The sequence below is a fragment of the Mesitornis unicolor genome, unplaced genomic scaffold (assembly GCF_000695765.1).
Source record: "Mesitornis unicolor isolate BGI_N332 unplaced genomic scaffold, ASM69576v1 scaffold42274, whole genome shotgun sequence".
Classification (NCBI taxonomy): domain Eukaryota; kingdom Metazoa; phylum Chordata; class Aves; order Mesitornithiformes; family Mesitornithidae; genus Mesitornis; species Mesitornis unicolor.
In genome coordinates, this window is record NW_010182890.1 from 1 (window position 1) to 11,516 (window position 11,516).

At 53.4% G+C, this 11,516-nt stretch overlaps 1 protein-coding gene across 1 annotated transcript in view; it reads right to left on the reverse strand.

Annotated features, from left to right (window-relative positions):
• Positions 1-56: 56 nt before the first annotated feature.
• Positions 57-11,516, reverse strand: part of AARS (alanyl-tRNA synthetase) — a 13,350-nt gene continuing 1,890 nt past the window's right edge. Inside the window, exons 4-20 of the mRNA XM_010183932.1 lie at positions 10,932-11,123; positions 10,348-10,492; positions 9,359-9,504; positions 8,750-8,858; positions 8,502-8,652; positions 7,989-8,113; positions 7,429-7,573; positions 6,621-6,799; positions 5,975-6,088; positions 5,030-5,236; positions 4,214-4,398; positions 3,689-3,797; positions 2,878-2,991; positions 2,480-2,599; positions 2,052-2,138; positions 607-720; positions 57-338 (exon numbers count right to left, since the gene is read on the reverse strand). Of these exons, the coding sequence (XP_010182234.1) occupies positions 153-338; positions 607-720; positions 2,052-2,138; positions 2,480-2,599; positions 2,878-2,991; positions 3,689-3,797; positions 4,214-4,398; positions 5,030-5,236; positions 5,975-6,088; positions 6,621-6,799; positions 7,429-7,573; positions 7,989-8,113; positions 8,502-8,652; positions 8,750-8,858; positions 9,359-9,504; positions 10,348-10,492; positions 10,932-11,123 (2,428 nt within the window). The 3' untranslated portion in view covers positions 57-152. The remainder of the gene's footprint in view (positions 339-606; positions 721-2,051; positions 2,139-2,479; positions 2,600-2,877; positions 2,992-3,688; positions 3,798-4,213; positions 4,399-5,029; positions 5,237-5,974; positions 6,089-6,620; positions 6,800-7,428; positions 7,574-7,988; positions 8,114-8,501; positions 8,653-8,749; positions 8,859-9,358; positions 9,505-10,347; positions 10,493-10,931; positions 11,124-11,516) is intronic.

Sequence of the window (11,516 nt, forward strand, 5' to 3'; positions counted from 1 at the left end):
GAGGAGGAGCCCGGCGCGGCCCGCCCCCGTAAGCAGAGCCGAGGCGGCAGCACAGAGGACAAGCAGGTTTTATTCATAGGAAAGCGTTGAGGGTGGCCCAGGAGCAGGCAAGGGCTGCGCAGGAGGGTACCGCTGACCCCCCCCATAACCCCTCAGTTCTTCAGCTCCCCCAGCCGCAGCCGGGCAAAGTCCGTGGCCAGCTGCATGGCCTCCCGCAGGCACCCCACGTTCTTGCCCGTCGCCTGTGCAGAGACATCCTTCCCACCGCCTTTGCCGTCCATCAAGCCAGACACCTCCTGTACCCACTGGCTGGCCTTCAGGCCCTTATTTGCAGTCTCCTGGATAGGAAAAATTAAAAAAAAAAGAGAGGGAGCTCGATCTCAACCCAGCAGTGAGGAAAGGGCCCATAAGCATGGTACAAAGCTTTTCCAGGCGCGCAGTCAAGGGGCAGACTACCTACACGCCTCTGCAGCACGATAACTCAACCCACAAGGGTTGTGGCTCTTGCCAAACCCAAACGAGTTTTGGCTGTAGACAGTTACTGCCTGGAGGCTGCAGATCATCCAGGGAGGCTCAGAGAAGGCAGAGATGGAGCCTGGGCCTTACCTGGGGTACTTGACACAGGCAGGTGATTCTGCCAGCTTCGTTATCTACAGCAAAGAGCATGGTGGCAGTCTGGGGGGAGTGAGTCTTGAAGAGCTTCAGAGATTCATTCAGGGCCTGTGGGAGGACGAAACCATTGCAGTTCAACTTCCCTGTGCTTGCAACCAGCCCTGCTCCGGCCCCCATGGAGTCCTTGGGAAGCTCGTGAAGACCTCAGACTCGTGTTTAAAACCAAACAGCAGTGATCTGCAGTGCTGCTCCTCCCAAAGAGGAGCAGACTTCACATCCCTGGCTGGGCAAAAGCCCTGGATTTTGTTTCCCCACTTTTCATTATCCAGGAATTGGCAGAATGAGCCCCAAAGTGAGTGAACCTTTGCCCGAGTGCACTGGGAGGAGGGGAAAAACGCTCTGCCTTGCGCTGTGAGCTCGCAGCAGGAGGGAGCAGCTGTTCTGCAGTGAGTCAGAAGGACTCAAACGCAGTACGAAGAAGCTGTGGGGGTTATCAGACACAGCAGCCATGCTGGAGAAACTCCCAGGCATCCTGTTATTCCCAAGGAGACCGTCATGTTTTGCTGGCATAGGCATCATGAGGCAGCACAGAGCTCCGGGAGCAGGCTCTTCAGTGAGCACAGCAGGAGGAATACGCAGCTGGCACTGCCATCCCATGGGATGCACCCTGGGTTGGCATCCACTAGAAGCAGCGCTGGCATTGTTGGGACGGAGATGATCACAGAGACTGAGCAGGATCAGCTACGAGATTCCCAGAGCAGAAATTTAAATAATGCATTAAAACCTGAGAGGTCCAACCTCAGGGCAGGATCAGCCCCCGCTGCCTGGCATGTGCTGGGCTCAGCACTGTGGCACAGTGCACACAAGGGAGTGTTTATTCACAAAAGAAATCGCTCAGAACTTCACTTGTGTGTGGAGGAGTGAAGGAGCAGTTTCAGCTCTGGCCGGGGAAGAATTTGAACCCTGATGTAGCAGAGAGTGCCCAGGAGCTGGGGAGCAGCTTTCTGGCCTGCACACACAGCCCAGGACACTGATCCCAGAGTTGATCTGCAGTGGCCACAAGCACCAAGACTGCCATGGCTTGGCAGAGCTGCTCTTCAGAGTTCTTCAAGCCTGAATTTTAGTGTCCTTGACTGCTGCTGAATGTCTTACCTGTGAGACAGTGTGATTTCTACTGGGGTCCCTATCCATGATCAGGTCTGGAAGCTCAGAGAATGGTCAAGATCCCCACCCTACCCCTGCAAGCCCATGTGTTAGCCTAGGAGGTGGAACACAGAGACCCACAGTGGTTGTCCCACTCCTCACCAGCCGCTGCTCGGGGCTGGCAGGTGGCAAGAGGGACAGCTCTGTAACACAGCACCTCCTCCCCGAGTGAAGAGCAACCACCCAGCTGCTCCTCAGGCACAAAGCTGTTGAGGAGAGATCAAACCTTCCCATACCTTTGCTGAGGCTCCATTTTCCATTTCCATGATGACCAGGGGCTGGTTAGGGTGACTCTCAATGATTTGCTTGGTCTTCTCCAGCACCTGAGGACAACAGTGGTCAGATGCTAGACCACACACATTGCGTATGGACACAAGAACCATCTAGGTAGAGTTTCCCTGCAGGTACAGAGGCCCCCAAGGTGCCCCAACACACCCATAGCCCAGTCTGGAGCAGCCTCAGGCTGCAGAGCCAGGAACAAAATGTGTTTGGAAGTGGGTGTGTGGCCTGCAAGGCAGCAGCAGTGCTGTGAGTGATTCTTCCTCCAAGAAAATCCAGTGGGATGCAGGAAGAAGAAGCCTGCACACCCAGAGGCACTCTTAGGGCAGGAGCACCCTAACTTCCGAGCATCCCACACTGTCCTTTATTCCCGCCCAGGGCTCACTCGTTTCTGGATGTCAGCTTTGCTTGCTCGGTCCAGGTCGTCCATAACTTTCTTCAGTGCTTTAACAGCTTCTCTCAGCTCATCCTTCTGCCACTGTGGTATAACAGCAGTGGCCAATGTCTGCAAAACAGGAATGGGTTCAGAGGGTTAAAGGTACCAGTGACCACAGCCGGAGATGCTGCACCACATATAGGAACCTCAAGTGCCTCCCAGTACGCTCCCCTCCTCTCCCAGAGCCCAACAGCCTCAGCCACAAGGTGCTGGCTGCAGCACCCACAGGATGCAGCGCTGTTCAGGCAGGAACAGGATGCTGAACTTGGGGCTGATTAATACTACCCAGTGCTGGCAATCAAGGTCCCGTCCACTTTGGGAAGGCAGAGCACTGCTGCCATCCTCACCTCACTCAGATCCGTGATCTCCTTCTGCACATCCTTGCTGGGCGCTGTCTGGACCTTCACCTTGGCCTCCAGGGCTGACAGCAGTTTCCTGAGGCTGTCGACTTTCCTGAGGGCCTAGCGGAATATGATCCGAGTTAAATCAGACAGGGATATTTAGCAGCTTGGGCTTTTGGCCACTCCCATGAGAAGGTGTGAGGGATGCTGCAGTCCCAGGATGGAGTTCAGTAACTCCATGGGAAGCAGCAGAGCCAAAGCAGGCAGAACATCAGAACCAGCGTGTAATGCTGGCAGACAGGCCCCTGGACTATTCTGTGCCAGAAGGAATGCAGAGACCATCCAAAAAGAGAAAGCCATCTCCTCACCAAGCCCCTTCTCCCACGCTAGGAAGCGCCAGCCCAAGCAAGGCCAAAGTCAGCTGCCTCCTGCAGCAGAGTGGATTCTCAGACGACACAACTCTCCTGCCAATCTTGCCAGCTGCTGAGAGCTCTAAAGCTGCAGTCCGTTCTGCAAAGCAACCTGGGCTAAACTCACAGCCACCCTGGAAACCCACCCCAGGCCCTTCTAACACAACAGCTACAGCCAAGACCTCCCCCCCTTCCTTTCCCTGCTCTGGCCATAGCAAAGCCAGGGGCCTCCAGCACAGCCTTTGCTAATAGCAGCATCCTGCTTCATGAGTCCCTTGGACACTGATGCCAATTCTCCCTTGGGCTGAGTACCCCAACAGGGATATCGGGCAAATTTGAAGGAAAGGAACCTTGGCACAGGGTTAATATGTGGGATTTCACAGAGGATCTCTCCTGCTTCCTCTTACCTTCCGAGCTTCGGCTCCGGTGACTGCAACTATCCTCCGGATGCCTTTAGCAATTGCTTCTTCTGAAACTATCACAAAGGGGCCTGCGTGGCTGGAGTTCTGCAAGTGCCTTTGGAAAGAACCCAGGAAGACCCACAACAAGAGAGAGTTAGAAGCTCACCTCTCATCTCGGCAGGAACCAGCATGGAAACAAGAAAAGCACCCTGCCAGGGAGATTCAGCAAATGTGGGAACAGGAAACCCAGGCAGGAAACCCAACCTAGCCACTAAAAGCAAATGAGTGAGGAAAGGGCAGCAAGGGCTATGTTCCCAGCACAGTTAGAGACTACGCACATGGGCAGAGACAGCATCCAGGCAGTTTCGCTGCCTGCAAAGGCTGAAACATGGCCTGACTCAGGGCTGGGAATGCAAAAATTATCACCACCACCTCCAGCTCTGTCCTGGCTGTGCCCAGCATACACCCATGGCACCCACAAAAGAGCTCAGGCTCCTCAGGGACTCCTTTTCAGCCTCTCCAGACACTCACGTTCCTCCGCAGAACTCAATAGAGGTGATGGAGCCTGCAGGGCCAGAGGGATCAGCCAGCAGCTCCTCCACGGGGATGCCAATCGAGACCACACGGACAGGATCAGGGTAGGTCTCATCAAAAACTGCCCGCAGTCCTTGGATGGCTTTGGCTGCTGCCAGAGGGCAGTCCTTGGCGTACACAGTCTGCAGAGGACAGGAGAGGGATGCAGGTAAGAGCCGGTCCTGTCAGCTGTGACTGAGCTGTGAATTTCCCCTCATTCCCAAGGAATCCTGAATTCCTCTGAAAAATCCTAAAAGGGAAATTATGCACCTCACCTGAGCTGGGGTTTGTTGAGCTGCAGGGATCCCAAAGTCATTGACAGATGCCCCATCTTCAGAATTCCCAGTATCACTGTCTGCTGAGCCCTCCCTCCTCCTGTAAATTCATTTCTTACCACAGACTCCTGAGCAGAGCACAGGGTCCTCGAGGGTCTGTTCTCTCTCATCACTGAGAACGCAACACTGGGGGTTTGGGTGCACACTGTAAATCCAGACAGGCCTGCAAAACTATTTGGCCAAACTTCTTGGCTCTTGTAGCTAATGTGACACTAGAACAGGCACAGAAACACTCCGAGAGGGCTCGGTACCAATGAACAGAGCGATCTACACAGAGTTTTCCCACTCAAAATACTCAGTGATGCCAATCTGTGCACAGTGTTGCATCAGCAGCTCAGAAGACTCCTGCTGGGCCCCACTCCCAGTGTCCCAGATCATCCAAAAGCTTCACTCAAGGTACTTCTTTCCTGAGCATGTCCAACCTGGCAGCCATACCTACCTTTGCCTCCAAAATCATCTGGTTGGTGATCCCTTCAACTTTCTTGATTTCCTGGGTAGACAAGGCTCCCTTGGCTGTGAAGTCAAATCGCAGCCTGTCCGGTGCAACCAGGGACCCTCTCTGGTCAGCTTCCCCCAACACTGAGCGCAGGGCAAAGTTGAGGATGTGGGTGGCCGTGTGGTTGCTCATGACCGGCCGCCGCCTTGTCTGATGGAGGAAGCCACTGTTAGATGGGATCCCGCACTGGAGAGCCAAGATCTGCAGCAGAAGTGGAGGCTAATGCGCTGCTTCAACAGGAACCTAAACTAGCTCAGGAGACCAGAAACAATTTATCATGCTTGCTGCCCTGGAGTCTCAGCTAAGGGAGCTGGACATTCCCCATCAAATTTGTGCATGGGTTTTTCTTAGCAGTCCCCTTGTTGGGCCTGTCTGGAGTGAGGCCAAGGACAGATCAGGTCACGGACACTCAACAGGGACAAGCACTGAAAGATGGGAGCCTTCCCTCTTGCTCCAAAAGTGCTGCCTCTAGAGGAAAGGAAAATGCATTTTGCAGACTAGGCTCAACCCAGCACTCGCTCAGCAGACTGAGCCCATGGAAGCGATGTCTGGAGCAGGGCAGACAGCCCAGGCTCTCCACTGTCATCCAAAACGCAGTGGAGCACCATTCCAGCTCCACCTCCCAGCCGTGACCCAAAACAAGTTTCTGCTGCTGGTTAGCAAAACCCAGCAAGCGTGCCTCTGAGCTAGGGGGGTGTTATCTGCCCCAGATGCCAGGGAGGAGAAGCCTTGAGTCAGCCACACTGGAAGGGCCACACTGCTTGCCTGCATTGCATGCTGCAGGGAGAGCAGGCCCCAAACTTCAGGCTCCCAGAGTGGCACCAATGGAAAGAAAGGAGATCAAATCCAGGGAAAAGAGATAAGGCCATCTGTTACAACATGTCTTACCTCATCAATAGATAGGTGGACCTGATCTCCTACTTTCAAGGTTCCATACAGAGTTCCTATGTGTAGCACGTAGCCTCCTCGGACCTGCACGTTTTTCACTGTGAATTCTGTTTTCTGTACAAAGAGGGAAATGCACCTGGTGAGCAGGGCAAGAGGCCAAGGGGAGACAGACAGCCCAGCCAGAGACCTGAGCTGCAACCAGAAAGGTCTCAGCTGAGAGCCAGACTGATGTGTGCGACAGAAGAAAGTTGAGCGTCCCCAGGTGTAGCACACAGGGCCATAAAGCAGAGAAGAGAATGAAGGTGGGGCATGGCTATGGGGCACAGCAGAGCAGAAAGAGTTCCCCATCACAGCTCAAAAGCACTCCCCTTCTGCACTGCAATCCCAGCCTCACCACTGCAGACACCCACGTTCTAGTGACAGGCAGATGCTGCAGCACTGAGTTCAGTTCCCCAAGAAGAAAGGGGAACAAACTCCAGCATGTCTGTGCTGTGCTGAACACCCGAAAAGGAAACCTGTGCAACACCTGACACCTGCCATGGATAGGAAATCGCTGAACTTGCTTGGCCCCTTCTCCTTCTCTGCACACACCTGCCCAGACCCCAGGTCAGACTGAGTCTAGAGAAAGGCTGTCAGGCTCACTCACATCCTCCCTGCCGTCGTCATCCTTGACCATGTAGCCCTCGTCATAGATCTGCCCGCCCTGCTCGGCGTAGAAGCAGGTCCGGTCCAGCACTATCCCACACTCCTGGCCAGTGGACACTTCCTCCACAAACTTCTTGTCCCTGCGGATGGCTTTCACTGTGGCCACGAGGCTCCCAAAATCTGTCACCAGGACAACAGGCAGAGTCAGTAAAACAGGAAAACCTTGTAGACAGCATGTGGGAGCAGAACTTCCCAGCAACACCACCCAGCTACTGCAGGAGCTCATGGCAGCTACCCTATCTGCAGGGGGTAAGAGGGTAACAGCTGCATGAGAAGGAATTTCATTCAGTGCTCCCCAAAGTAGGGACTGTCACTTCCTTCCACACCTATGCACTGAAAATCAGACATGTGTGCTGCTATGAGCCTGGGGCCTCCTGAATCTCAAATAAAATAATAAGCAGCAAGACAGAGCAAATGAGCTGAGGACAGATCAAGCAGAAACTGCAGTCTCCTGCGGCACTGGCAAAAGGGCACCTGGGAAACACAAACACAGGAGTGTGGAGACACAAAGCTGCAGGGAACAGGAATTCCCTTAAGACTCTCTGACCAGGTTGGCAACAACGGTCTTCAACAGCAGGGCAGCCCTTGAATTTCCCTGCTCCATTTGTCACAAGCAGACTATTCACCTGCACACGTTTCCACTCCCACTTCCATGACCCCAGAAAGGTGAACCCAGAGGGGATCATGTTGAGGTACATGCCGGGAAAGGTTTGGCAACAGAAAATGATTCTGAGAAGGTTTTTTCATACCATAGGTGCCATTTGGATCCGAAGCGTAGCTGTACTTTGGCGAGTCGTCAGTCACCTCCAGCCCTCGGGCCCTCAGCTCTTCAATGGCGTAAATGTCCAGCATGAGGAGATCCTCCCCTCCAGCACCTTTCCCTTGGGATTTGAGCTGCCAACAAGCAACAAAGCTTGAGAAAACCCACCTCAGCACTGGCCCATACATGCTGGCCTAGTTGCACACCTCACTCACATCCCCGAGAGCTCCTGGGACCGGGAAGTCCCAACCTTCCCTATCCAGAACACGTCAGTGGTGTCAGAGGTGCGCCCAGCACTCCACTAATTCTGTCTGAAGGCTGAGCTCAAGTCCCTGGGCCTCACAGTGTTAGTGAGTGAAACCAGCCCCAGCTGCACAGAAAAGACATGTCCCACAACCACCAGTGCACTGGTCTCTCCCACAGGGCACTGGGGCACTTGAGATGCAAGCAGACCCATTAAGAAAGGAGCAGAGACTCATGACTGCAAACTAAAAGGAAAGGAATCCTCACTGCCCACCTGTATACCAGTTTCCCCTGTAACTTATCTACCTGCGCATTTTTCCGCTCTTCTTCAAAGCCTTCCATGTCCACCACAAGGCCCTTCTCCTCTGCAATCAGCCCAGTGAGATCCGCAGGAAAACCATAGGTGTCATACAGCAGCCAGGCAGTATCACCTTCAGAGAAAAAGCCGAGCAGTCAGCACTCCTGTTCTGCAAGATATTGCTCCTTCCCCTGCTCTCTGGCTGGCTCTGTTGCATTCAACTGGCTCTGCACTATGGCACGACAGCAAACAGGTCTGGTGAATGTGAACATCTAAAAAGCTCCCCACTGACGGCATAGAGGTCACATCATCACGTTGTGTCTGGGCAGCTTAGATACCCAAGCGAGTGAGCACAGGCCAGAGGAGAGAGGAGTGGCCTAGCTCCGAGCAATTGTCTTTCGACTCCAACTCTGACCCCCAACACCATCCACCACCAGTCAATTTCCAGCCTAGCTGAGCCCTAACTTGATCCCAGATGATAAATGTCTTTTGGTGCATCCAGACAGAAGCCACAGCCTTACCTGGAATGGTTTTACTGTCTCCCAGGCTCTGGATCTTCCTATCCAGGATGCGACGCCCTCTGCTGAGTGTTTTCAGGAACTGATCCTCTTCTTCATTGATAATATCCTTCACCATATCTGGGTCCTTCTTCAGCTCAGGAAAGGCATCTCCCTGTAGACCCAAGAGGATTAGTCCTTCAGCATGGAGATGTGCACACCTCAGCAGAGGAAGTCTTCAGCAGATAGAGTGGGGCAGGAGAAGAACTTACCAGTGACTGTACCACCACATCGACCAGAGTAGCAAAGAAACCCTTGGGGGCGTTGAGCTTCTCATGGGAGTAGCGCACAGCACGTCGGAGAATCCGCCTCAGCACATACCTAGGGAACAGCAGAGCCCCACATGCAAATGTTACACCTCTGAGTTGTTCTTAGGGGATCCACCAGCACCCACCTATCAGCACCCCCTCCCAGGACCAAAAGCACAGGGTTCTTTCCCATTTTCTCTCAAGTAGCTGCTCACATCAGCAACAAGCCAGAGGAGAGGTGCCAGGTCCCAGCTCTGTGACCCAGACTCGCTGTGTGCTTAAGACTCAGCCCTGTGAGTCCAATGGCACGCAAAGCACAGCCTCCCGGTCCAAACATCATTGATTTTTTTGACAGTGGCACTGCGCTAAAGCAGGATTTGTGCCAGTCTTGGCCTTTCGGGTGAACCTTGCTACAGGGATTCAAGCATCAAATATACTGAGCAAACACTCTGCTATCTGCTGCTTTAATGTCAAATTCAAAGATATCCCAGAGACCCATGAGACCCCAGTCTTCTCAGGGAAGCCGTGCTGAACAGAATGGGAGCAGCAGCATTGCAGCAGCTCCCTTCTTACCCTCTGCCAGTGTTGTCAGGCCTGCCTCCATCAGAAAGGGCCAGTGTGATGGTCCGTGCGTGGTCAGCCAGCACGCGGTAGGCCATGTCGATACCATCGGCATCCTCAGCACCAACCTGCCCCATATACGGCCTGGCACCTGTGCCCTGTGCAGAGAGAAGGCAGTGGGCAAAGGGGACAATTATGGACAGTGGGGATCAGCAACACAGCAAACCTCGTACCGTGGACACAGTCCCTACAGCCAGGCTCTCAGCACTGCAGGAAGGCACACAAAGACACATGGGCTGTGCCCAGCCAGTGGCTTTAACACTGAAGAAAGGCAGCCCTCTAAATCCAGCTCTGGAGCTCCACACCTCATCCCTCAGAGGCAGTAGGAGCCTTGGCTCTTCCTGCACTTTTTCCAGCATGATCCACAGCCAGGAACCTGTCTCTTTCACGGAGCAAAGAAACGGCTTGGACTTGCACATGGAGCTCCCAGCACTGGTAATGTCACCCAGGAAGATGCAGCAACCTCACACTGGTTCTGCAAGTAACTGTCATGGGTTATGGCAAAGACCTCCTCTCTCAGGGGATTTTCTACAGATCAGCATGTTCCAGGTGGGAGACTGAAGGACAAACTCTGATTCTGGGTTAGCAGCACCGCATGCTCCCTACTGCAAGGTAAAAAGATGGCACTTGGCCATAAGGGACTGCAGAGCATCTCCCAACAGCGAACCAAAGAGTGAGGACAGTTCACAGAAACACCTTGGAAAACTGCATCCCTCTTTATCCCATGATTTCCCTTGGAAACAAGCTCCAAGACAGCAATTACTGTGCCAGCCTGCATTCCTACCCTCAGCAAAGTACAAACCCATGGGGCTCGCAGCAGCTGGGAAAGCAGAGACACGCATACAAAATCACCCTGTCTGACCAGGCCCACACATCTCCCCAGGGAATCAGAGAATGAGTGCAGCTGCGTAAGGCCCAGACCCAGACTCTCCAGTTCGTACCTTTTGGATGGCTTCAAAGTAAGGAAGGAAAAGGTCGGTGTCGTAGTTGGACATCTTGTTCTGCAGCACAGAGACCAGCCTTTCCAGGCCCATCCCAGTATCAATACTTTTCTTAGGAAGAGGTTTCAGTGTCCCATCAGCTTCCCTGCCCAGCCACAAAAAGAAAGACAAGCTGTTAGGGATGGAGACTTTCCAGAGGCAACCTCATCTCTCTCCTCATCTCCATGAGATTTTGTTCCACCAGATTTATGGCATGGGGCCATACACAAGCCACACAAGGGACAACTTTGATAAAACACAGTTAACAACACCCTCAATGACAACTTAGACCCAGAGCAGGATGACACTTATTCCCTACTGATCCCTTGGCAGATGAACTGAGAAAACATTTCCAGTCTGTCCCCAAAGCCAGTGTGATCAACCTCACCTGTACAGGTGGGTCAGGGGACAGAGCATCACAAAGTGCACAGCTCCCAAACACAAGGGAATCGTGAGCAAGCCAGAGGCAGTTAAAACAGAGCATAGTGCGAGCAAACCCATGCTGAGCTGGAGCAGCCTGGGGAGGGAAGCAGGTGGTGGCTCACCTGTTGAACTGTATGAACACCAAGTTCCAGATCTCCAGGACATTGGGGTCATCTTGGTTGACCAGGTGGGAAGCATCTCTGTCCCCGATCCGGTCATAGTGGATCTCGCTGCAAGGGCCACAGGGGCCCGTGTCTCCCATTTCCCAGAAGTTATCCTTCATATTGCCGGGCAGAATCTTGCCCTCAGCCAGCCTGGAACAAGAAACTCTCATTGAACAACAGAGACTTACAGCAAGGCAAGAATTCCCCAAGCTAAGGGCTACACCAGAGAAACCTCAACTCACTAATTCCCTGGATGAGCAGATAAATGATCAGGGTCCCGAGACAGACCAATCCAAGAGTCTAACTCTCAGGATCCCTACTGAGGAGGATAAAGTGAACATTGGTGCCTAGCACTTGTCCCAAGTGCAGGCCAAGGCCTGTATAACACCTCAGCAAAGCCACCAGCACGAAGACAGGATCTCCAGCTCTAATACACATGATGCAGGTTTGGCCCACAGTGCAGAAGTGTCTCACAGGGTCAGTGGCAGGTTTCAGAGGCGACTACAGGACCATCACTATTTGTGACACTTCAACCTCCTGCTG